The sequence below is a fragment of the Pseudorca crassidens genome, chromosome 15, assembly GCF_039906515.1.
Source record: "Pseudorca crassidens isolate mPseCra1 chromosome 15, mPseCra1.hap1, whole genome shotgun sequence".
Taxonomy (NCBI): domain Eukaryota; kingdom Metazoa; phylum Chordata; class Mammalia; order Artiodactyla; family Delphinidae; genus Pseudorca; species Pseudorca crassidens.
Window position 1 is genome coordinate 27,187,505 of NC_090310.1, and position 26,076 is coordinate 27,213,580.

Here is a 26,076-nt window from a genome sequence, read left to right on the forward strand (position 1 = left end):
AACCTTTCTGACTTGCTGAGGTTGACTGAGCACATGTGGCGTGAAAGTGTCTTGTTTCTGAGGTGCAGCCTGGGCCAGGCCTGAGGACAAGGTGGCAGTTGCTATCTGAGTCTGAGTCTGGATGCCTGTTTGTGGTGGAGTCTAGGAGGGAAAAAAAAAAAAAAATCAAATGAATTGTCAAAATCAAGGTTAGAATGAAGAGTTTAGATGTGGAGTAACTGGTCACTTGGGGATCACATCTAAAAAAAAAATAAGATAAAATGTTTGTAGATACACACTCCAATTCACTGGCACATAAATTTGAACCTTCGTTTGAAACCAGAGAGTTAAACACCAGACCAGTTATTTCCATGCTCTTACTGTTTTCCTAAGTGGCTAAGATTTTCATTTGAAAATTTGGGGAAAATAGATGACTGAAGTCAAAAGAACCTGTAGCAGCTCTACACATAATAAATAGGTCAGGTGTTATAATAATAATTTTAATAGCAGCAAGGAAATGTGTGAGGCCTGACTGTGCAAATTCCTGCTTTTAAGCTGCAATATGTGCTCCCTATGGGAGAGCCAGCCACGGGCTGGGCGCTCACAGGCCCAGAGTAAAACGTAATTCCTGGTCCTCGAACATCAACTCATGGAAGAGCTGGACAGGAAAACAAATGTTTAGGAAAGCTGTATCACAGAGCAGACTTTCAGTTTCAGACACTCTAAAGATGAAACAGGGGAGTTAGGACTTCAGAACATGCCGAGGGCCCTTGGGTCAGGCCTCCTAACCCCGGGGGTACAAGACTGCTCCTCTCTGGGTGGTCAGGGTAGAGAAGCAGGACTCCAAATGGTTTCTGTGTACCGTGGCCCACATTTTGTTTAAAAAAACCTTCCATAATCGAGTTGCACAGAAACGGCTGCAGGCAATGCTGGCATAGAAGTCAACTTCATGCTCACCAGTGCTTCATCGTTTCTCAACACCAGCCTCACTCCTGAATCTGTGGTCGCATTCTCCTTAGTTTAGGCATCTTCACCTCAGCGGTGGCTTTTAAGAACTCCATTTAGGAGGCAGAGCACGGGAGTGGGCGTGAGAGCAAGAGCTCTGCAGTCCGAGGCCTCGGCTGGAGTCCCAGCTCTGACCTTGGACAACTTATTAAACCTCTGAAGCCCTCGGTTTCCTTTCTAGAAGGGGGCTTTCTCACTTGGGTCTTCTGGGAGAAGGGAGGATTAAAGGAAGCATGCCATCTAAAGTATCTGGTGCTGTGCCTAGAACACAGAAAGCACTCAGGACAGTAGCTGTCGTCGTTGTGAGAATGCCACTGGTATTTTAAAACGTCTACACACAATAATACTGTGCTAGGGGTGAAAGACAGCAGAAAGGGAAAAGCACCCCTTGTGTGTTTTTACTATATAAAAACAGTGCCAGCTGTTTGCGTTTGTGAATAACCCCCAACACGTGCACACGTTTCCTGCAACCGTGAAGCCTGACTTGGCTGCACTTAGGAAGCAGCTCAGCTCTGGAATCTCCATAAGCAATTCCTGGTCCATGCAAACTGTAAGGCAAAGGAGTTAGAAGACACACTTCACACCTGGAGTTTGAGGCTGCCTACTGGGAGCTGCACTGAGGTGACACCGGAGCCCTGGATGGACACGGGGAGCAGCAGCTGCGTGGTGTGCGTGGTCAGTAAAGCCTGTGGCTGAGCCACCCCGGCGGGCGGCTGGCCCTGGGAACTCACGTAAAACTGCGGGACGAGGCTTGGTGGCTCGGCCGGGGCCACGGGGACCTCTTGCTTGATCACTATGGCCTTTTTGGCAACGAGGGTCTGGCCGGCCACTAGGCTGGGGCCGTCGGGGACCAGGGCCTCGTCCTTGGCGGCGGGAGCGGTGCCGCCCCGAGCCTGGTCTGACTTGGGGACTGGAGGGGCCGGGGTGCTGGGCGGGGGCTCCAGTGGCCGCTGCTGCTGCCCTCGTTTCTCCACCTCCAGCTGCATCTTCAGAACTTCCACGAGCTTCTGCTCTTGTTCCAGTTTCCGCTTCAGCTCTTCGATCTGCTTCTCCTTCTCCTGGAGCTTGCGGTCCTTCTCGGCCGCGTCGAGCTCCAGGGTGGACAGCGTGCTGCTGGTGGGGCTGAGGCTGTCCTCTGTACTCGTGGCTCGCAGAGGCGACGAGCACAGGAACTGCGACGGGGACATCATGGTCATGATCTCGGTGAACGTGTCCGCCACGCTCGCGTCCTCGGCGCTGAGACTGGACTGTTCAGAGGGTGCGGGTGAGATGGGCAGCGGGGAGCTAACACTGTCCACATGGGCTGTGCTGCTGGATCCAGCGGATGGCAGCTCTCCCTTGAAAGTGGAGCCTGAGCTGGTCACCGAGTTCTGCAGTGTTGTCACTGGCAGGGCCATGGTAACTTCTGGGTTACTGGGGACGATGGCAGATGTTGACAGGGCCACGATGCCACCGGTAGCAGCACCACCGCTGTTCATTTCCTGGTAGGGTTTCAGGCGTTCAATGAGGTCCAGTTTGGTGCCTGACACCGGAAGACCCCTTAACTTCAGTTCTGTCTTCAGCTCCGACACCTGAAGTACAAACAAATAAGATCTCTTTTTTCGTATTATGACCTTCTCACAAACCTTCAGTGCACTTTTGAGATGGAAAAGGTGCCTACATCTGTCAGACATCTCCGTATTACTACATATATGAAAGTGGGACAGTTCCTTTTACTTTTTTTTTTAACACACAAAAACACACAGAGCTGTAGACCTAAAGGACTCGAAAGGCCAGTGATAAAGCAAGGGTTATTAGAGGGTAATTCCTTTACTATATCAAAAGATTACCAGAAATGATGATGCTAACAGTTACATTTATTGAGTAATTACACTGCCAGAAGTGCTTTACTCTTTCAGTTAATCTTCACATGAGGTCCAGGTATTATGATTCCCATTTTACAGATGGGGAGAGGGTGCATCGCTAGTGCAAGCTACCGCAGATAACAGAAGGCTGAGCGGGGGTAGAGCCCAGGAAGGATGGCCCTGGAGATCATGTTCTTAACTGTTACATTTTCCTGCTTCTCCCAAACTTGGCAATGAATAGGGAAGAAAAAAATCTGCTTCTGGAGTTAGGAGTGGTGTGGTGCTTGCACATGGCATTTGCTCAATAAGTGGAGATTTATTCCTGGTCATTTTAAAGGAAACTTAATGGACGTAGAAAGAAAGTACCTCTATAAAGTTTATCCTATTGGTGGTAAAGGTGAATATCTATTAGGAACTACCTACACCTGCTAGGCAAATCTGGCAAATCATTTACATTTCTGTGGTACTTATGGGTGAAGAAACCCCACTTGCAATGATCACCTTTAAGTCATCCAAGCTAGAAGGCAGAGGCCCTGGCTTTCTCATAGGAGCAGATGTATTCTGTCTTGGTGTGTTAGATGTGGTGTTGTTCAAAGCTGGATTCCCACTGTTGTTATTCTTGTCATTGAGTGGCCTTCAAAAGAAAAAGAAAGTTAGAGTTTCTAATAACATAATTTCTGGGATTGACATTGCTCCTGCTAACAATCTGTTAACTTACGAAGAGAAAAATACCTGGTCATGGACTGGCAGACTCAATATGGTAGAGACGTCAGTCAAATTAGACCCCAGTCAAAATCCCTGCAGGTTTTGTGTGTTGTTTGCTTGCTTGGTAGAAATTTAGAAGGTGATTCAAAACTTTATATGGAAATGCAAAGGACCAAGAACGGCCATGACAGCTTTGAAGTAAAAAAGCAAAGCTGGAAGCATCATACCACCAGATATCAAAATTTATGGTGATGCTGATGCAAGGACAGAACAATAGACAAATGGGAGAGATTAGAGAATCCAGAAACAGACCCCCAAGTACAAGGACCCTCAAGTCATCACAAAGGCGACACTGCAGTGTGGTGGTTCTTCTCATAAATGCTAATTAGGCTAAATTGGATATTCACACAGAGCAGAACAGGGCTTCTGATCAACCCCTACCCTCACACCATCCCAAAACCTAAATGTGATTGGAAAACAAACTTTGAGAAGAAAACTTAGGATAATATCTTCGTAGCCTTTGATAAGCAAAGATTTCTTAGGACACAAAAAGTACTCACTAAAAAGGATATCTTTCAGAGGGTGAAAAGTCAAGCCCCGGGAGAAGATCTTGTAATACGTATTTCTGACAAAAGCCTCATCTAGAATACACACAGAAGTCTTGCAAATTAGTAAGAAAAAGAAAAGCCCAATGGGAAATTGGGAAAATCGTGAACAAGCATATCACAAGAAAGTATATCCAAATGGTCGATAAATATGTGAACAAGTGCTTAACCTCATTATGTATGAATTACAGAATAGACAACAATAAAAATTAACTGCTGCTGTCTGCATCAGGAAAGATGCATCTCACAAACATAATGTTGAGTGGAACTGACCTATGGGATAGGAGTCAGGACAGTCGCTGCTGGGGGATGCGAGGTAGTGGTCATGGAACGGACAGGGCTCCGTTTCTTGATTTAGGTGGTTACAGGAGTGTGCTTGCTCTGGCATCCATTTTCACTTATGATTTATGGACCTCTCTACCATACACTACATTTTTAAAAGCTTATTTAAAAAATACTGGTGAATCTGTTGCACTCATTTCCCGAAACTCCTTTCCATGTCAAAGCGAGGTCCTCCCGACCCCTTCCGACTGTAATACTCCTGGCAACAATGGCATTTCCTTTTCTGGCTGGTTGATATTCATTAAAGAAAGGTGCACGTGGTGGTTGATACTGTACAGCCAATTCCAGTGCTGCCTCGGGCTTTACTGTCAGTGTGAGCTTTGGTACTGCAGCCAAAGAGACCCTGAATTCCGTGTTTTGAAATAGGGATCCAGGTCATGGTGCCTATGGGGCGAGTCCCACGGCTGGGTGAGCTTTCTCAGATGGGTTTTAGGAAGCCTGTGTTTGAAGCCAGTTCTGGCCTCGTCAACAGCTAATTCTTGACATACATTTGAGTCTTTTTAAACCTGACTGCATTTTGCTGAAATTAAATACTTGAAGTATTCGAAATGAAGTTTCTTGAAGTTTGGAGGAAATGACAAATATCTGAAAATGTATCACTATTCTTTCTAAAAATTCAACGTTTAAATCTTATTTTAGAATTACAAAAACATTTTATTTTAATCATTGTTTCTCAGCCTTATATTCATTACTGTCCCCCCGAGAAGCCTTTTTAGACGTTTTTTCCCTAATCGCTCTCCCTATGAAATTTTAATACCGTAGATGTCCTGCGCTTTTTTCCACATCCTATGTACGTAGGTCTATTCTTTATTAAATAAAAAGTGTAAAATTCCCTCCAAGGAACTTTTGCTCCTTTGCGAATGATAGGCTCTCCTTGAGAATGCGTGATTTAAATCAATTATTCTATTCATGCTGTCTTTTTGGTTGAGATTCTATAATACTCTACTTGTTACTATGGTTAACAGTACAGTGTTGAATTCAACTTTTAAAATAACTGAAATAAGTTGGTCTATTTTTTTTCCCAAATCAACCAGAGGGAAGAAAGGGGGATGGATGCCTGATGAATGTGATCACTGTGCAGCTGAGGATCCCGAGGTCCAGAGACCCTCCAGGACCCTTCCTTTCCGTCAGCGTGTGGCCACGCTGGGACTAAGGCCCCAGGTCTTCAGGCTCTTGCTTCTTCCAAGATACCAAAGGGCTGTGTTATCAGTAAAATTCCACCGCTGCGGGCACTAGAAAACTGCCACATTCAGTTTCTTGTATGGAATTTCGGTAAAAAGAAACAATGTGTTAGAAAATAACATCTCCATTTTTAGGGCCTGGAAATTAAACAAAACTGGCATTCCCTCTTTGGCTGGTGCAATAAGACACAAAGATGAGGCCTCCTTCTTCCTCCTAGTTCTTGGATCTTTTTGGATGATGCCTTCCTGGGGCAGGAGGCTTGGTTACTTCAGTGGCAGGAATGTCTGAGGAGGAGAGGGGGACTGAAGCCTTCACGGAAACACAAAGAACTTCAGAGTTCAGGTACCTCACACCTCAGATGTTTTCTTCCCATCTACAAAGTTGGCCCCATACAGACAATTTCTTGCATTACAGAAAAGACTATTTCATGGACAGACACCACCTTTTATGGGATTTGCAGTTAATTTTCCTCATCTGGGAACGGGATCAGGAATAACATCAACTCCTCTGAGGGTCACTGTGAGGAGGATGCTGAGCACACGCTCAGGCACCCAGAGTGGCACCTACACGGGAGCCACCGTTGCCGTTATCCTCACTGGTGCCCAGTGGTGGTGACGGTGGGGGCCGCCTCCCCGGGTCCTGGATGAAGCTGAGAGCAGCGGTGGTTTGTCTCTGATACTCGTCCAGTTCTCTGGCCTTCCCTGGGTCCCTTCCAATGTCAACAGCTCTCTCAGGCCTGCTTGCTCTTAAAATAATAACATGCTACAAAAATTCTTTCTTCCTTCATCTCTGTGCCCTGGTGTTTTCGATTTAAGTACTTCACAGGAAGGCCTGAATGACTAATAGGTCTAATCTTCCTCAAGATATTTGTATCTTACAAGGAAAAAGTGAATTGATAATTATTAGCGTATGAGGAGATATTTCTTAAAGAGAAGCTTTTTAGTAAGTCTTAATCCTTTTCTACTCCTAGAAAATAGGGGCTCTCCATGGAGGAGTGCTCAGCCTACGTGTGGAAAACAGAAGTAAAGCTTCTATAGATCATGTAATCATAAACTGAGTGCACGGATCACAGAGTATCATTTTTCCCTGTCATGAGATTTTGGATCTTTTTCTAAAGTTCCTTTTCTCGAGTTGACTGTAAATATTCCTTTTTCCTGAAAAGTGAATGAAATGAAGGACAGAGTCCTTGCATTTTTATCTGTTTCCCAGAAAAGTGTACTGAGGATTTATCTAGCCTCTAGTGCATAATTAAAATTAGCTGTGCATGTCCTGCTATGAATTCAGTCTCAGAAATCGTCAGAACTTACTCCCTTCTGTCCCTCCTGATTGGGCTCAAACTTTGGAAACATGTTCCTTCTTCACAGTTATCGCTCACCAGGACCTTTTACTGTCTTTTGAAACATCTGTCACCTGTTCCTGCCTTCCCATTATCAGTGCCCTTTCAACTCCTTGCATCTACTTTATCGCAGAGTTTCTAACTGGTTTTCCTATGTCCAGACTCCCCTCCAGTACTGGTGTCAAACTGTTCTTTCATGCATTTTGATTTTACCATGCCACTGTGGCCCTCTGAAACATCCACTGTATCAAGATTAAAGTCGTCCCAACTTCATGTTCCTCTAGACATTGGCTCTACTCAAATCTGTCTTCCACTTTTCTTAAAAACTAACCACATTCTTTCTTCAGGCCTTTTTTCCTCACCATGTAATAAACAGGCATTGTTTGCTCTATACTTGCACTCAGATCATTCCTCTTTGCTTGGAAGGCTCCTTCCCAAGGTTCAGGCCCTTTCCCATGTAAATATCCCGCCTTTTTCATAAAGCTTTCCCTGACCACTGCAGCCTCCAGCTTTTATGCTCCTCCGTCCTTTTTTTTTTTTTTAAACTGTTTATACCAGGTTTACACTTTTTTTTTTTTTTTGCGGTACGCGGGCCTCTCACCGTTGTGGCCTCTCCCGTTGCGGAGCACAGGCTCCAGACGCGCAGGCTCAGCAGCCATGGCTCACGGGCCCGGCCACTCCGCGGCATGTGGGATCCTCCTGGACTGGGACACGAACCCGTGTCCACTGCATCGGCAGGCGGACTCTCAACCACTGTGCCACCAGGGAAGCCCACCAGGTTTACACTTTTTATGCTTTTCTCATAGCATCTAGTACTATTCAGGTAAAGAACAGGCAGATCTTTCCTGGATGAATAATTGTGAAAAGTCATTTCTAACTTGAAAGGTTCAGAACCTGTTCTGGAGGACAAAAAATGGACTGGAAGGGAGGCTATTGACACTGTGTGAGCTTTGATGGTAATAAAATGAAAAGAATCACTGAGCACAAGTAAATCACAACATCCAACCTGTAGCAACTAATGGTCCCTCATCAACACCCACAGTCCACCCCGCTTTAAGGAGCCGGCCTCGACCCCAGCCCGTACTTGAGTGGCGCAGGCAGGATGGTCTGGTAGTTGTAGTGCTGCTGCTGCTGCTGGCTGAGGATCTGCAGCTGCAGGAAGAGCTGCTGCTGCTGGAGCAGCCGGGCGTAGTTGGAGTCCATGGGCGGCTCGCTCTTCTCCCCCTTCTGATCGGGTGGGATGTACTGGTGGTACTTCAGCTTCTTCACCCGGGGCTTCGGGTCCTTGCACTTTTTGCTACGGTGCTTGTCATTTGGATTCTTGGGATGGCTTTGCTATTTTTGAGAAAAAGACAGTAAGAAAATTCTAAGAGAATGCAATCCATTGTACTGTGTGCCTAACTGATTTGAAAGGAAAACGCAACGCACCTTGGAAATCGGTGTCGCTGCTCTGGAGAGCAATATACTAAATACATTTTAAGAGCTGTGAGAACATCCGAGTACTCCCTGTGACCAAAAATCTTGCTCCTAAGGACTTACTTCTCCTGATGCACTGGTCCCTTAGACTAAGGGCAAGATGCTCAGCTCAGCATTATCTATTCAAGTTCAACAAACATTTACTTTGGGTCTCTTGTGTAGATATTGCCGAGTACTTACATATACTATCTCCTAGTGAAAAACAGGTCTCACACTAAATATACAATAGGGAAAAGATTAAGTATACTTCACCATAACTATGTCATATTTTATGGTCATTAAAAAAAATCTACGGTGACATGTAAAAGCAGAAAAATGCTTCTAATGGGAATAAAGCAGAATATAAAGCCATGAATTTCTAAGGCAAATATGCAGAAAAAAGAATACTGAGTAATGTGAATTTTTTAAAAATTTTCAAAAATATTACATTTTTATTTTGAAAATGGGGTGTGAGACCCTGTCTTATGATTAAGAATCAGATGACTTTTCTGAGTTCTTTTCACCTCCTCCATTTATAAGTTATCAGATCACTTTCTACTTTTTAGTATTCAAATTGTAAGATAACTTCATCTGAAAAAAAAGTCCACCAACCAAACAAAACAGCACAAAACCACAAGGTATAGAAAATTATTTCTAAGATGCTTTAGGTAAAATACCCAACTTAGTAAGAAAACTTTGAGAAGTACTAAATTAAATATAGCTATCACTGTGATCATGTTATATAAGTTCACATTCAAAGAATTAGGACATTGCAAAAAAACCCAGAAAATAGAAATAAAGAAGAAAAGAAAAATCACCATATTCTGTATATCAGAAATCATCACTATTAATATTTACTTTTTACTGCTTGGCCATCTCTCTTCAGCTGAACTGGCTTCCTTGTTCAGTGACGTTCAATTTTCTGCCCACAGATGTCCTCACAGCTACTCCCTCACCCCCTTTAGATCTCTGCCCAAATGTCATCTGCTTATTTGACCAGAGCACTCTACTTAAAACAGAAACGTCTCCCCTTGCCTCCATCCCCGATCTTCACCACCCGGCACACTCTGTGTTTTATGTCTGTTCACCTCCAGCTCCTGTCCAAGGCGGAGGTACTGTGATGTTTTCTTCACTGCTTTATCTACTCCTCGTACCCAGAACAGCACCTGGCTGGCACCTTCTGGTGCACACAGAAGGTGCTCTATAAATATCTGCTGAATTAATGAGTGATAAATGTGTATGCTAATTAGAAATCACTTGAATTATCAGGCACTTAAAATACATCACAATGTTAGACAATATTCTTGTCGCTAAAACAGCCTCCTCCTGCAATCTCACAATATTAATCAATTCACTGTCATCTGCTTATTTTATCAATAATAAATTTTATTTCTAATCTTTTCAGACTGATCATAAAATGAATGGGGTCTGGGTTAAGAAGGGTTGACTATAATTGTTATGTAATAAAACAAGACCCAGACACAGTCAAGAAGGGGACAGAAATATAATAACCAGCATTCCTCAGACTAAACTGGCTGTTAGCTGTTAGCCTGCACATGTCTATTCTCTTAGGACTGAGGATGGGAAATAGCTTTCCTCATAGAAAGACCCCAAAGAATTGTGGTCTGTTTCCTAATGTGTACCTATGCTTTCCTCTACTGGCAGAGTTCCCAGGATAGTCTTCTCGACCCCTCGGTCTCACATTCTTAAACAATGCCTTTTGCTCTAGAACTAAAGCCCTCCTTAAAGACAGACACTAGTGAGGAGCAGAAATTCAGAGAGCAGGAGAGGCAGCGAACAAATTCTCAGTATCTGCAGGGAAAGACGGGTTGGCATTCGAACCCCCTTTGTGCTATTGGTGGGACATGCTGGGGGTTGTGGGAAGAGGAGGTAAGAGCTGATTTTACTGGCATGGTTACACTTGCCACCCTTTGGGATTTCTGGTGAAGACGGTGAAATACACTGGTACGTGCCCTGAAGGCATGGACACCTGGGCACACGGATGAACAAAAGCGCCTTCTCTCCAGGGAGGTCAGGACAAGCACAGGTCCTGGGGACGAGGGGAGTGAGGAACACGCCCCAGGCTAGCTGCCTTCCAGGAGTGCTGCAACGGCTAACTGGGAAGGAAGGATGAAGGCCAGACTGGGATTCGGAGACGGGGTCCTTCTGGTCTTGTCACTTCCTCACTTCTCTGGGCCTCAGTCTCCTCATCTGAAAGGTGCTGAGAGGCTTAGCTAGCTCTCTGAGGTCCTTTTTCAGTTCTAAAAGTTTGAGATCTGTGTTCTGCTAGTTTTGGCAAAAGTCACATCTGAAATGATTAAACTATTCCTCAGTTTGTAACCCCCCCCTTTATTTACCAGTTCTAAATACACGTTAAAAAACTTAAAAAATGTATTATATATTGAAAATTTGAATCTTCCTCGGAACTTCTAACTGAATTATTTTGACCAAGTGAAATGCATGGAACAGTGCCACGAATCTGCAGCTTATCTGAAGAACAAATCAAGCTGTATCAGGCCAAACCTGCTAAATCAAAAAAATGTGTTTGCTTCTCAAAAACCTTTAACCTGTCACATATCTGCAGCACCACTGAGTCTGACCTTGTGTATAAAGCCCCAAATCACGTTACCATTACAGGCATCTGCTTGTGAGATTCATGAATCCCAAGTACTACAGACTGTCTCTCCCTTGTTTGTTTTATCTTAGTGGCCTGGGTGGAAGCAGAATTGGGAACTGCTGATAAAGTGATTCCTAAAGTCTTTCTGCACTGCTGCAGTCATTTTATACAGACTGAATTTTGTGCTGTTCTTCTGTGACCATCGAATGAGAGGTCATTTGTTGAAGGTGGTGGTGGTTTCAGTTATGAAGGCCTGGGTGAGCAAGTCCTTCTGTGGTTTTGTTTTCAAGGCTTCAGGCTAAAAGGCAGGCCGGGCAACGTGGACACAGCCTTTGTCCTCTGTGCTCAGGGCTACACACCACAGTTGAAGGTAAAGACGCTCAAAGCAGCGTGCATGCAGGGTACCCACCTTCACCAGTGCTGGCCCAGGCTTTGCTGAGGACACGGTGTTGGTGGGGAGGACAGGCGCTGTGGACCGTGTGGGGGGCTGGTCTGCAGTAGGCGTTTTCAAGAATTCAGGAACTGCTGGGGACACTGAAGTAAACTGGTGGAAAAGGCAGAAAGGGGACAAGTCTGTGAAATCAATGACCGTGAAAAGAGAAAAACCAAAATTATAAGGGGATGACCTCATTTTTTAAAAAGTCCACTAGAAAAGAAACAAAAGAAAAATATAGTGTCATGTCTGAGACCCAGATGGTGGAATAACATGCTTTACGTCCGTCGAGCCAATGATTTAGTCTTTGCCCCGATAGCAATGAAAAGCTAAAGCTAAATAAGGCTAGATTGACAAAACTCTAGTGTTTTCTCAGAAATATGGCCAGAACTGTCCTTTTTTGGCAGAAAAAAAGTCCAAGACTCCTGTAAAAATGATCAAAACAGTACATGGTACTTGAAAGGTTTTCTTGCCCTATAGGTCACACTAATCCGGGCTAATTCAGATATGATATTTAGTCTATGAATCCCTTCGACCACACCCCAGATCCACCGTCAGGAAGCCTCTGGTAAGAAAGCTTCCACTTCCTGGAGGCCCACTCCACGCATGTGTCCTTCAATGTGCTTTACAGCTTCTGCTCCCATCTCCAAACCTGACCAGCACTCTTGTCAACCATCCCATCGCCCTCCACCCCTCCCATTTCTTGCAGCAGGAGAAAACCTGAAGAATATATTGATAGGATTGACCTATGCATTGACAGTCCCCTCACACTTAAAGCAAGAAGTGAATTCGTTGCCTAGGCCAAAATAAGCAGTTACTGAATCTCAACGTGGGGTCATATATTAGTAAAGGAAGCAGCAACAACCCAACGGACTATTCCCACTAGCAATCTTCTTTAAGTAGATTTTAAGAATTCACTCACTGGAAAGAGATAGTACTATTGTAATAAATCAGTTAAACGTTGCACTGATTGCTACTTGGACCCAACAGCCTTATCTTAAAGGAAAATGGCTTTATCATTTCCACTTCCCCGAACAACTGTCCAATTCATTATAATAATCAAAATCGCTTCTCTTGTTGAAGCATTTGGGTTTAAAAAATAGCAAACTGTATTTTCCCTCCTTAAAATAAATGACCTGAAAACTCAGAGGGCTATTAGCAGCAAGAAATATGATGCTTGGCACGTACTAGTTACTTAATAAATATTTGTTTAATGGGTGAATGGAAATTCCTGGTGGCGTTACTCACGCTGGGTCACGCCCTCCGGCCCCGCTGAGCCTGGGAGATGTGTGTGGGTGCAGTTGACTGTCCATGCCCATGTCGCCTCTCTCCCTGAGCTTTGTTTTCATTTTGCCACTGATTTCAATTTTAAGTAACTGTTAGTAAGTGCTGATGGTACAAAAGACTTGACTTTTTAGAGATGGCAATTTCATTTTCAAACAGAAATGAAGGAACTCCTCCACGAGTCTTGACACCTATGTCCCAAGGTGACTTCTGTCCCCAAACAGCCCCGAGACAGCCAGCTCCTCAGTGAACCTCCGAGATGTGCAGTGAACGATGACGGCCAGCTGATCCCTGCTTTAAGGGATATGGTTTTATGTTATTTGTTTTCCTTTCACTTTGTACTTTTTTTGGAAACGAGGATACTTATCTCTGGGTCAGTTTTCACGCAGGGGAAGAACATTCTTTGGCTATTAAATAGTTGGCATGTGAAGTAGAACCAGATATTTGAATTCTGAAATATAGATATGTATATATTTCCTTGCAAATAAATTCTACTAACCTGGCAAGCTATTTTTACCAGCCCAGCCCCTGCTGACTGATAATGATAGTAATGATTTATTGGAGAGCAGTCTTAATAATCTGAAAAATAACCCAGGTACGTGAATGTGGTATCAGTTGTAATATCTATGAAAGCGTTTGGCCTGTATTTCTAGACTTTGCCTAACTGACTTCAACCTTGATTACTAATACTCCCATCTTATTAGCTTCTTTGGTATTTTAGTGTGACTCTGCTACCCAGAAAACCACAGACTTCAGCATAATACAAGAATAGCTCAACTGAGATACACTGATTGTTAACTTTACCTAATCTGAAGATAAATTCTGGTTAAAAAGGGAGAAATATCTAAACGCTTCTTTACATTTTGCTGGTCTTTTTTATGTGCCTTAGAAAGGACCGCCCCCTGCCCCCGCCCCAATCTCAGATCATATCTAAATGTTAGAATTCTAGTGGCTAGAATTACCCCCAAAGTCTAAATAGTAATGTTGTTGAAATGATAGTATTCCAAAAAGGACCACAAGAATATCCAAGGCATAGAGGATACTACACTTATTTTGTTCCACAGTAAGTTGAGCAATATGTTAAAATCTTAAAAGAGTCCTTTAAATATGTTTAAATTGACACCAAGATCTAAATTCACCTTATGGACTATCAAAATTTAATCTCAAAATGATCTTTTCTCCAAAGAAACAAAAAAGCTTAAAACTGTGCTTTGTTTTACTGGCTCTGATACACTGTTCTCATCATAACTTCGTCTCATGACGACGGTTCTTTGTCATCATAACACCATGAAAGGAAATGTCAGAAAAACTTTGTTGTTTACCAGTGGATATTTATGCTTTAAATAAAACTCAAAAGAAAGCACTTCAAATTTTAAAGACTGATCTTTCTCTTATTAGAAATTACTATGGAAAAGTTCTGCTACAAAAGAAAAAAGAGCAAATGTTTAAGCTGATTAGAGTTTTATAATATTTCAGGTATCTGCACTGGCTCCTTCTGAAAAGATGATACATTTGCCAAAGACCAATCATTCTTCTCTGGTAAGTTCCTTTTTTATTAGAATTCCCTTATGCAGTCTAGAGGGATAGAAACTAGCTATTTAAAAACAAAGCTTTTTTGTACTATAGATTTCAGATCTACAATAAATGTGTTTTTAATTTAGGATGTAGCAGAGATCTTAATTAAGATGGCAGAATGCAAATTAGAAATTCAAGATGCAGTTATTCTTTAAATATTTCCATATTCCAAACCTCAAATAAAATGAATGAGTTGAATACAAATCAGAAACATATGCTTTGTATATTTAGTGGATGGATATTTTACGTAAAATTCTAGCTTTGTTAAAACATATCACCTAGCATTACCCCTTGTTTCTGTAATATATAGTTATAAGTTTAAGTGTTTCATTTATAGAACAAGTAGCTGAACATTAAAATCTACTGGCACGGACTTCCCTGTGGTTCAGTGGTTAAGACTCTGCACTTCCCATCAACAGAGGAATGGATAAAAAAGATGTAGTATACATATACAATGCAATATTACTCAGTCATAAAAAAGGAATGAAATAATGCCATTTGCAGCAACATGGATGGACCTAGAGATTGTCATACTGGGTGAAGTAAGACAGAGAAAGACAAATACCATATGATATCACTTAAATGGGGAATCTAAAAAGAAATGATACAAATGAACGTATTTACAAAAGAGAAATGGACTCACAAACTTAGAGAATGAACTTAAGGTTACTGGGGGGGAAGGGTGAAGGGAAGGGATAGTTAGGGAGTTTGGGATTGACATGTACACACTGCTATATTTAAAAAGGATAACCAACAAGGACCTACTGTATAGCACAGGGAACTCTGCTCAATGTTACGTGGCAGCCTGGATAGGAGGGGAGTCTGGGGGAGAATGTATACATGTATACATATGGCTGAGTCGCTTTGCTATGCACCTGAAACTATCACAACATTGTTTATCGGCTATACTCCAATATAAATTTAAAAGTTAAAAAAAAAAAAAAAAGACTGTGCTTCCAATGCAGGGGGTACAGGTTTGATCCCTGGTCAGGGAAGTTCCACATGCCGTGCAGCACCACTGGCACAATAGCTAGTGGACTTTTAGTTGGTACTTGAATACCTGATTAGTACTGAGCCTTCATGTATCCCTCATTTTAAAAAATCGATTATTTTTAAAAATTGTGGTAAAATGTACATAACATAAAATTTACCAAACCATTTTAAAGTGTATAACTGTATGTCATTACGTACATCCACGTTGTTCTGCAACCATTACCACTATCCATTTCCAGAACTTCTTCATCACCCCAAACTGAAACTCTGTGCTCACTAAACAACAATATTCCATTCTCCCCTCCCCGCAGCCCCTGACAACCACCATCTACTCCCTGTATCTATTAATTTAACTACTCTCGGTATCTAATATAAGTGGAATCATACATTTTTCTTTCTGTGCTGGCTTATTTCACTTAGCATAATGTCCTCAAGGTTCATCCATGTTGTAGCTTGTGTCAGAGCTCCCTTCTTTTTAAGGCTGAATAATACTCTGCTGCATGTGAACCACATTTTGTTTATCCATTCATTTGTCAATGGACACAAGGGTTACTTCTACCTTTTAGCTATTAAATAATAGCCAAATAGTAAATAATGCTGCTATGAGCATGGGTGTACAAATTGCTGTTCAAGTCCCTGCTTTCAGTTCTTCTGGCCATAAACCCAGAAGTGGAATTGTTGGATCTTATGGTAATTCTATTTTTAACTTTTTGAGGAACTGCCATACCATTTTCCATAGCTGTTTGCACCATTTATTTCACAATTCCACCAACAGTACACAGGGGTTCCAATTTTTCCAGATCCTGCTGAGAACTTAATTTCTGTTCTTTTTGATATTCTAACGGTATGAGGTGATATCTCATTGTGGTTTTGATTTGCATTTCTCTAGTGATTAGTGATGTTGAGCATCATTTCATATGCTTGTTGGTCTTTATATATCGTCTTTGAAAAAATGTCTGTTAAAGTCCTTAGCCCATTTTAAAATCAGGTTATTTATAGTTTTTGTTGTTGATTTGTGGGAGTTCTTTATATATTCTGGATATTAGCCCCTTATCAGATACATGATTTGCCAATATTTTCTCCCATTCTGTGGGTTGCTTTTCACTCAGTTGATAGTGTGCTTTGATGCAGTTTTTAATTAATTAATTATTTTTGGCTGCATTGGGTCTTCGTTGCTGGGCGCAGGCTTCCTCTAGCTGCGACAAGTGGGGGCTGCTCTTTGTTGTGGTGCACAGGCTTCTTATTGCAGTGGCTTCTCTTGTTGCGGAGCACGGGCTCTAGGCACGCGGGCTTCAGTAGCTGCAGCACACGGGCTCAGTTGTTGTGGCTCACGGGCTCTAGAGCACAGGCTCAATAGTTGTGGCACATGGGTTTAGATGCTCCGCAGCATGTGGGATCTTCCCGGACCAGGGCTCGAACTCGTGTCCCCTGCGTTGGCAGATGGATTCTTAACCACTGTGCCACCAGGGAAGTCCTGCACAGTTTTTGATTTTGATGAAGCCTAATTATCTATTTTTCTTTTGTTTCCTGGTGTCATATCTAAGAGAGCATTGCCAAATCCAATGTCATGAGGATTTCCCCTATGTTTTTTCCCTAAGAGTTTTATAATTCTAACTCTTATGTTTAGGTCTTTGTCCATTTTGAGTTAATCTTCATATATGGTGTTAGGTAAGGATTCAACTTCATTCTTTTGCCTGTGGACATCCAATTTTCTTAACCCCATTTGTTGAAAAGACTGTCCTGTTTCTATTGAGTAACCTTGACACTGTGTCTAAAATCATTTGACCATATATGTGAAGATTTATTTCTGGGTTCTTTATTCTATTCCATTGGTCTATATGTCTGTCTTCATGCCAGAACCACACTGTTTTGATTGCTGTAGCTTTGTAGTAAGTTTGAAATCAGGAAGTATGAGACCTCCAACTTTATTCTTTTTCAAGACTGTTTTGACTTATTTGGGGTCTCTTGAGATTCCATATGAATTTTAGAATAAATTTTTCCACTTCTGCAAAAAATTGTCCTTGGGATTTTGATAGGAATTTGTACCGAATCTGTATATTGCTTTTGGGTAGTACTGACATCACCACAATATTAAGTCTTCTAATCCGTGAGTGTGAGATGTCTTTCCATTTATGTGTTTGGTTGATTTTTTGTAGTGATTCCTTTCTCATTTCCTTTGTGTACATTCTATAGATATTTTCTTTGTTGTTACCATGGGGATTACACATAACATCCTAAAGCTATGACAACTTATATTGACACCAGCTTCAGTTATTTACAAGAACTACTTTACAGTTATGTCTCCCCACTTTATATTATGTCACTAATTACATCATTATATATCATGTAGCCATTAACATAGATTTATAATTTTTGTGCATTTGTTACTTAAATCCTGTAGAAAATAAAAAGTGGAGTTATACACCAAAATTACAATAATACCATTCCTTATATTTGTCGATGTATTTACCTTTACCAGAGGACTTTATATTTCTGAATGGCTTTGAGTTATTGTCTAGCATCCTTTCATTTCAACTTAAGGGCTCTCTAGCATTTCTTACAGGGCAGGTCTAATGATAATGAACTCCTACGATTTTTGTCTGGCTTTGTTGTTTTAATTTCTCCCTCATTTTTGAAGGACAGTTCTGCTGGATATAGAATTCTTGGTTGACAGTTTTTTCTTTCAGCACTTAGATATATCATCACAATATGTCTTCTGGCCTGCAGTGTTTCTGCTGAGAAATCCACTGATATTCTTACTGGGAGATTTCCTCTTATATGCGATAAGTGACTTTCCTTGCTGCTTTCAAGATTCTCTCTGTCTTTGACTTTTGACAATTTGATTTTTATGTGTCTCAGTGTGGATCTCTTTGAGTTTATTCTCTTTACCATTCATTGAGCTTCTTGGATTTGTATATCCATGTCTTGCCCCAAATTTGCAAAACTTTGGGTCATTATTTCTTCAATTCATTTCTCTGCCCCTTTCTCTCTCTTCTCCTCTCGGACTCCCATAATGCCCATACTGATCTGCTTGATGGCATCCCATAAGTCTCTTAGGCTCTGTTCACTTTTCTTCATTCTTTTTTGTCCTCAGACTCAGTAATTTCAAATGACCTGTCTTCAAGTTTGCTGATATTTTTTGCTGTCTGAGTCTGCTGTTGAAACCCTCTAATGGATTTTTCAATTCAGTTAGTGTATTTTTCAGCTCCATAATAAAAAAAAAACAATAATTTCTGTTGATATTCTCGTTTTGTTCATATATTGTTTCCCTGATTTCCTTTAGTTCATTGCTTGTGTTTTCCTTTAGCTTTTTGAGCATATTTAAGACAGTTAAAGTCTTTGTTTAGGAAGTCTGATGTGTGTGTTTCTTCAGGGATAGTTTCTGGAGATTATTTTGTTGCTTCGAATGGGCCGTATTTTCCTGTTTTTTGTATGCCTTTTTGTTTTTTGGTGGTGGTGGGGTGTTGTATCTTTGGTTTAAAATTGGGCATGTGAAGAAACATCCGCCTCACACAATCTTTGCAGACTGTTGTTGAAGACCTTCACTAATTTTATGGGCCTCTGGGCCTTGGGATTAACTCCAGGTGGAGGCTTAAGGTTTTGTCAAGTCTTTTCTGAGCATGTGTCCTGTCTGGGCCTAAGTGCATGGTTTTTTTGCTTGGTTCTGTTTATTAAATTTAAAAATTTCCCCTCATGCATGCCTGCTTTTAAATGTCTTAATTTCCCAGAGTCTCACCCTAGCTTCTTCTCAGGGCCTTAAAGAGTTCTGCTGCATTCTTTGGCCTGCAATCTACTGCCCTCAGGTGTCTGGGTCTGCAGTTCCTCTACAATTTTCACATGATGTGGCTCCTGCCACTACCTTCTACAGCTTCTGCTAGCCTGAGATCCAAACTATGCAATTTCCCCCATCTGAGTTCTGAGTCAAACAAGTCAGACACTAGTCCCTTGGCCAGCCCACAACAGGCCAGAATATTGCAAACAAATTCTGCTCTACTCCTTCCATCCTGAGGGAGGGAACTGGGTATTGGGCCACTTCCTCTGACTATGCCATGCTGGGAAGGGTGTGGGCAAGGGTGAGTGAAAACACCATGACATTTTCTACATTTTTGAATGTGGCTTTTTCTTGATTGGGTGTTTGGTTGGTGTAGATATCTGACTGGTTTTCAGAGCTCTTATGAAGTTATTTTAGTCAGTCTGTAGTTTATTTAATGCTTCTGTGAGAGAATGAGGGCCTGGACCTTCCTATTCTGCTGTATTGTTGATGTGCAGTATCTTATATAGTGAGACACTGTTAAATACGCAAATACACGCACAGAAATCTCAATGTGAGCCTATTTATTTAGTACTTCTAATTTTTAATAGTTCAATTATAATCAATACTACAACTATTAAAATAATTCCACATGGCAGAAGGGCGATTAGTCAGAGTATCACCAACTACTCTAATCATTAATGAATTTGTTACTTTTGGTGGTAACTTCATAACATAAAAATTTCATTAATACTTTAGGATCAACTTTGGAAAACCTAGAGCCAAAGTCCACCTTATTTAATTAAATACAGTCCTCTTTATAAAGTTGTCACATATTATTTATTACATTCTCCAGAATCATGTAGAATGTCTATTACAACCTTTGTGTGACCACGCTGGTGATTCACAGTTAGTTAAAGTGACCATTAGGGGCCAGAATGTGGAAGCATAATAAATATTAAAATTACTGTTATTCATTTTTGGTAAGTGAATGATGTTACTTGAGTAGACTATATAGTAGAGAAAAAAATGTTATGTATGTTATTTCTTGGGTAATACAAATACCAGTTGTCACTATGAGTCATAACAGGATGAAACAGGATGATGTTCTGGAAAATAGTCTTAAGAAGAATCTCACACTGTTGGCCTAATAAGAACAAAGTCATTAGTTCAAATCCCCTCCAGGCCAGACAGATGCTTTTTCATGATATCTGCCCCCAGATAATATATATAAAGTAAGTCGTTCAGTGCCTGAACAACACTGAAGTAAGTGTAATGGCCAGCAGATGTTGGCCATTATTTATCATCATCTCAGTTATATTCAATAAAGATTTATTTATTAATAAATAAATAGGAAAGGGCTATTCTGCATAATGCACCATTTTAGGCACTTTTCTGTTGGTCACAGGAGAACTGAGTTAAGAATTGAGATGGAACACAGTTTCACAGTTAATGTTGAAAACCAGCTCAAAAATCTATTAATAGTGGCAGACTCCTCTTGATATATAAGTTATAAAAAGCATAACTGAAGGGGTAATCATAGGAATTACAGTCAATATCTTTGATATCCTATTCAGGCCTTTACTGATAAGTGTTTGTAATAAAAGTCTAATTTTGATTATTTAGTATATATGTACACGGCTTACATATTAGACCTTGCTTATTCTCTTTGTTAGCTTAAACCTAAAATTTCTCTATTATTTGGCAAAAGGTCATCTACCTGAAAGGTATTTGAAACAATGGTAAAAAATAGTTTGCCAAATTCTCCTAAGCTTGTCTTCCTGAAAATACACAGAGTAAGTGTCCAAGAAGTTGCTTTCAGTACTACTTTGAATTTGAACACAGATTCTGTCAGATCATACTTACAGTTAAACATTTGGGTGTGTATAATAAATTATTAATTAAATGACTTAAGAAATCATTGAGAGAAAAAAAGTCCTCAGATTAAAAGGACCAGTGTCACAGCTTGTGGTACCCATGTGTGGCTTGCTGGTTTTAATTTTCTACGGCTTTCCATTGTTCAAGAGTTGCTTCAGCATAAAAATAAATTGAGCTCCAATATGTGATGTGTGTTTCATTAATATTTTGGCAAATTCCTTTCCAGCTGTACTTTGATCAGAATTAAAAAGACGAGAGGAAAGTCCAAGGAAAAGCAGTTTTAGTCTCTTACAGCCCACAAAGAAATAATAGATATTTCAAAGAATTTACATTTTGAAGGAAGGTCGTGGTTGTGTATTACACTGTTCACATTGTGAGGTCATTAGCTTTTTAGCACTGGGATTGTAAAACAAGTGCCTGAAAAATTTGTTTCTTGCCTAGATATTATGTGCTAAAATTTTTTTTTTGGTAGGGAATGTTTCTTTTATTTGAACACTTTCCTGTAGGACTTAAACTTCTGGTATCTATCCGTGTGTTCTGAAAAAGAATTAAGGAGACTATATGTCATAAGACATTTTGGGATACAGCAAGGCATATGGAAATCTTGAGCCTAATTTTCTCCCAACTAATTATCTTTAAGTATAACTTTTAAAGAACCTAGAAGAAATTCCCTGAATTGGTCTTGAACATTACAGTAAGCCAAGTAGGAAAATAATTGAACAGGAAAATTAGAAAAATGTGTTTAAGCCATAGGATTAAATGCACAGCATAAAATGATGATGAATAACCATATGAAAAAACTTGGTTCAGGTGAACAAGAAGCAAAGTGAAATTTATGTCAGAGCCACTCAAAAGTGTGGTCTGTGGACCTCTGTTACCTGCCAGTGACAAGGACAGGAAGTCTTAAGGAAATTTGATGTCATCCCACTACTTTTATTTTATTTTAAAGAGGATTAGTCCACAATGCATTGGAAATTAAACTATATAAAAAAACAAACATATTGGGACTTCCCTGGTAGCACAGTGGTTATGAATCTGCCTGCCAGTGCAGGGGACATGAGTTCGATCCCTGGTCCGGGAATATCCCACAGGCTGCAGAGCAACTCAGCCCGTGCGCCACAACTACTGAGGCTGTGCTCTACAGCCCGCGAGCCACCAACTACTGAGCCTGTGCCCCACAACTACTGAAGCCCTTGTGCCTAGAGCCCATGCTCCACAACAAGAGAAGCCACCGCAATGAGAAGCCCGTGCACCGCAATGAAGAGTAAGTAGACCCTGCTCAACGCAACTAGAGAAAGCCTGCATGCAGCCACAAAGACCCAACGCAGCCAAATATAAATAAAATAAATTAAAAAAAAAGAAAATGATTTAAGAATATGATTAACATACAGCCAAGTTCACGATATGTTGAGAATACAGTTTAGTAGTGTTTACAGCAGAATTTCAAATTGTAAAAATAAAAAATAAAAGGAATATACGTATACTTAGGAAAGTTTGTAAGAGGAGTTACGGGTGATTTAAACAAAACAAAACAAAACAAACATATTATTCCTTCACTACAGGCAGTTTGAGGAACACTGGTCTACAGTAACTAAATTCACCATCAAACTCGTATACTGAGTTTCCATTTTAAAGATTAAAAACTAAGAATATCAAAGAACACCCAAAACACAAGATGTTTATGTTGCTCTTTTAAAATGAGGGGTTGTCCCTTCCCTCTGTAAACTTGATGTCCAATGAGAAGGAATCTTTTCAGGTACTTTCCCTTAAACTAGAAAATGTGAAAGTAATTATATTTAGGGAGATAAATATATTTTACATATATATCAAATGAGGTGCTTGGACAAACACTAGATAACAGTGAATATAATTAAAGTATAAAATTTGCCAAAACAGGGCTTCCCTGGTGGCGCAGTGGTTGAGAGTCCGCCTGCCGATGCAGGGGACATGGGTTTGTGCCCCTGTCCAGGAAGATCCCACATGCCGCAGAGCGGCTGGGCCCATGAGCCGTGGCCGCTGAGCCTGCGCGTCCGGAGCCTGTGCTCCACAACGGGAGACCACAACAGTGAGAGGCCTGCGTACCCCCCCCCCCCCCCCCCCCCCCCCCCCCCACACACACACACACACACACACACACACACACACACACACACACACACAAAATTTGCCAAAACAAAACCCAATTATCACTTCTAGACACAAAAATCCCAAAGACTTTATAGGCATCATAAAGTTGGCCTCTGCAGTTGATTAAGAAAACAGAAACAGGGCTTCCCTGGTGGCGCAGTGGTTGAGAGTCCGCCTGCCGATGCAGGGGACACAGGTTCGTGCCCTGGTCCGGGAAGATCCCACATGCCGCGGAGCGGCTAGTCCCGTGACCCATGACCACTGAGCCTGCTCATCCGGAGCCTGTGCTCCGCAACGGGAGAGGCCACAGCAGTGAGAGGCCCGCATACCGCAAAAAAAAAAAAAAAAAAAAAAAAGAAAACAGAAACAAAACAAATAACATACTTGCGATCTGACATCAATATAGCACAGTTAACATGGAGATGCTTTTTTAATTGCACAAATATAAGTATAATATTAAGAATCTTTGTCAGAGTCCTTACTTATAAATACTAAAACACAATCAAAAGGAATTTTATAAAGGACACAATTTAAGAAGGTTTCAAGATATACGGTGCAGGAAATGTGTAATGGGTAAAGGTGCAGTAAGCCAGCCCTGATTCTAGGTTCTTTTACTTGAACGCGTAAGGAGGGAGTGCACCATTCTCTAAAGTGGGTCTTTTCCCAGAGGCACTATTGACAGATAAAAAGCAGACTATTAATGGTCTGTGTGTAACAGGCAGAACTGGCATTGCAGCAACACTAAAGAGTGTTATAAAAACTAACGTTTAAGTTCATGAATGACCTGAGGCTTAGTGTGTGCTGCACTGGCAATAAATAGGCTGTATTTATTCTTCAAGAAACACTGCTATTGCTTTTTTCCTTCAAGGAATTCTGGAATGTCACCCACTGGGTGGGACAGCCTCCGGTTAAAGTTTCTCACTTATAAACTTAGCTGGAGACCAAGTTTCAAGACCAAAGCTAAGAACGTAATAGTACAAGCAATGCAGGGAAAAGGAGAATGATAGTCTCTTACACAGGTGGAACTGTCATGAAGCCATTACCAGGTAGATGGCTGAGGTGACAAAAATTCTCTATTACTAAAAAGCTAAGGCCATGCTAAGATGTCCTGACCTACTCAGACAGAAACAGAACAAACAACCCAAATGGATAAGTAGAACTGTTTTCTAATGGTATGTACTTACATATTTGACATTCTTTTTAGCCCCCCCCCCGCCTTTTTTTTTTGCGGTATGCGGGCCTCTCACTGCTGTGGCCTCTCCCGTTGCGGAGCACAGGCTCCGGACGGGCAGGCTCAGCGGCCATGGCTCACGGGCCCAGCCGCTCCGCGGCATGTGGGATCTCCCCAGACCAGGGCACGAACCTGTGTCCCCTGCATCGGCAGGCGGACTCTCAACCACTGCGCCACCAGGGAAGCCCTAGCCCTATTTTTAAAGCTCAAAACCAGGGTGCAGCAAATATGGTGAGAACAGTAGGGGCTGGTCTCCCTTCTCTCTGTTCCTGCCTGCTTAGACCTCAGACCATGGGCTGGTCGCTGACCCTCATCCTTCTTCCAGGCCAGGTTCCAGCGAAGCTGAGGGGCCAGTCACACTTGCCCTGTAAACTCTGACAGCAGAATATGAAGTGTAGCTACCCACACTACCTCTTGTGACTCCAAGAGGGAGAGGCTCTACTCGCAAATGAGAGAACAAAAACACTGCTTCTACAAGCTGGCGTCAGCACTCATGGTGCTGAATGCAATTCAACATTTATTGAGCACTCTTTCTGAACCAGGCCCTGTGCTAGGTTAAAGATAACTCCCCCTCCCCCGCCCCCCTATTTCAGATCATGGTGATAAGTGCAATGAAGAAGATAATGCTGAAAGACACAGTCCCCAACAAATAGATATTCATGAATGAGAAGAAATGCCATAAGAAAATGTGCAAACATTTTTAATCCCCAAACTTCCATATTTCTCTGAACCCAGGCCTCCCCCCGTGAAAGGGTTAATAAGGCAGATAACTGCTAAATTCCTTTCCAATTCAAAAATTCTATGATGCTGGGCTTTAACAAGAACATTTTCTACTGAACTTGACCAATCCCGTTAAGTAGTTCAATAGTTTTGGCTTTAATATAACTAAATACTATTAAAATTTCAGTAAGGTAGAAACACCATAAAGAGAGAGAAAAAACAACAGATTATGTGCAGCACAGAGTTCTTATAAAACCAAAAGAAACACTAACACTCACTGAAAAATAAGAAATGTAAATTTCCAATGCAATTATCAAAAAATATTAGATCTTTTGCATGCACTAGATTCTAAGTTTCTGACACATAATAGGTGCTTGATAAATATTTGTTGAACAAATGAATTCAATCTAACCAAAATCAAGGGGCCAATTAAAACATTCAAATCTCCAGTGTGCAAGGTTTAAAGTAATGATATTACCTACTTGTGATAAAGACATAGTGATAGTGGAATAAAGACTGTATTACTTTCCTGGAAGGCAGTTGAGTGCCTACCTTTTGCTTAACAAAAGATTGAAATCCATTTCATTATCTAGTAATTATTCAAAGAAATATTAGACAAATGCCCAACAATATATGTATTAAAAAACCAGCATGTAGCAAGAATGTGAGAATACAACAGGGGCACTTGTGTGTTTAAGAATGAAGAACAGGAAACAACTCTAGGTAACCAATAACAGGTAACTCGTTAAAAGAGATACAGTGTATCGGTTCAATTAAATACTGAGGTATAAAAGCAAGGAACACATACAGTTACCATATGACACAGCAATTCCACTCCAAGGTATATACCCAAGAGAAGTGAAAACATATGTCCACATAAAAACATGTACACAAGTGTTCATAGCACCATTATTCATAATAGCAAATGTTCATTAGCTGATGAATAAACAAAATGTGGTATATCAACACAATGGAATATTACTCAGCCATAACAAGGGATGAGGTACTGACACA

At 41.2% G+C, this 26,076-nt stretch overlaps 1 protein-coding gene and 1 long non-coding RNA gene across 16 annotated transcripts in view; one reads left to right on the forward strand and one right to left on the reverse strand.

Moving 5' to 3' along the window:
- LOC137207128 (uncharacterized) overlaps positions 1–8,088 on the forward strand; it is a 57,536-nt gene extending 49,448 nt beyond the window's left edge. For all 3 annotated transcript variants that reach the window (XR_010934944.1, XR_010934946.1, XR_010934947.1), the window contains one exon: positions 5,515–8,088. This is a non-coding gene — a long non-coding RNA (uncharacterized lncRNA). The remainder of the gene's footprint in view (positions 1–5,514) is intronic.
- MRTFB (myocardin related transcription factor B) overlaps positions 1–26,076 on the reverse strand; it is a 283,790-nt gene that overhangs the window by 17,338 nt on the left and 240,376 nt on the right. For all 13 annotated transcript variants that reach the window (XM_067706593.1, XM_067706588.1, XM_067706592.1 and 10 more), the window contains 5 exons: positions 11,480–11,614; positions 8,083–8,333; positions 3,330–3,462; positions 1,569–2,555; positions 4–141 (listed from right to left, as the gene is read on the reverse strand). In XM_067706593.1, the coding sequence (XP_067562694.1) occupies positions 4–141; positions 1,569–2,555; positions 3,330–3,462; positions 8,083–8,333; positions 11,480–11,614 (1,644 nt within the window). The remainder of the gene's footprint in view (positions 1–3; positions 142–1,568; positions 2,556–3,329; positions 3,463–8,082; positions 8,334–11,479; positions 11,615–26,076) is intronic.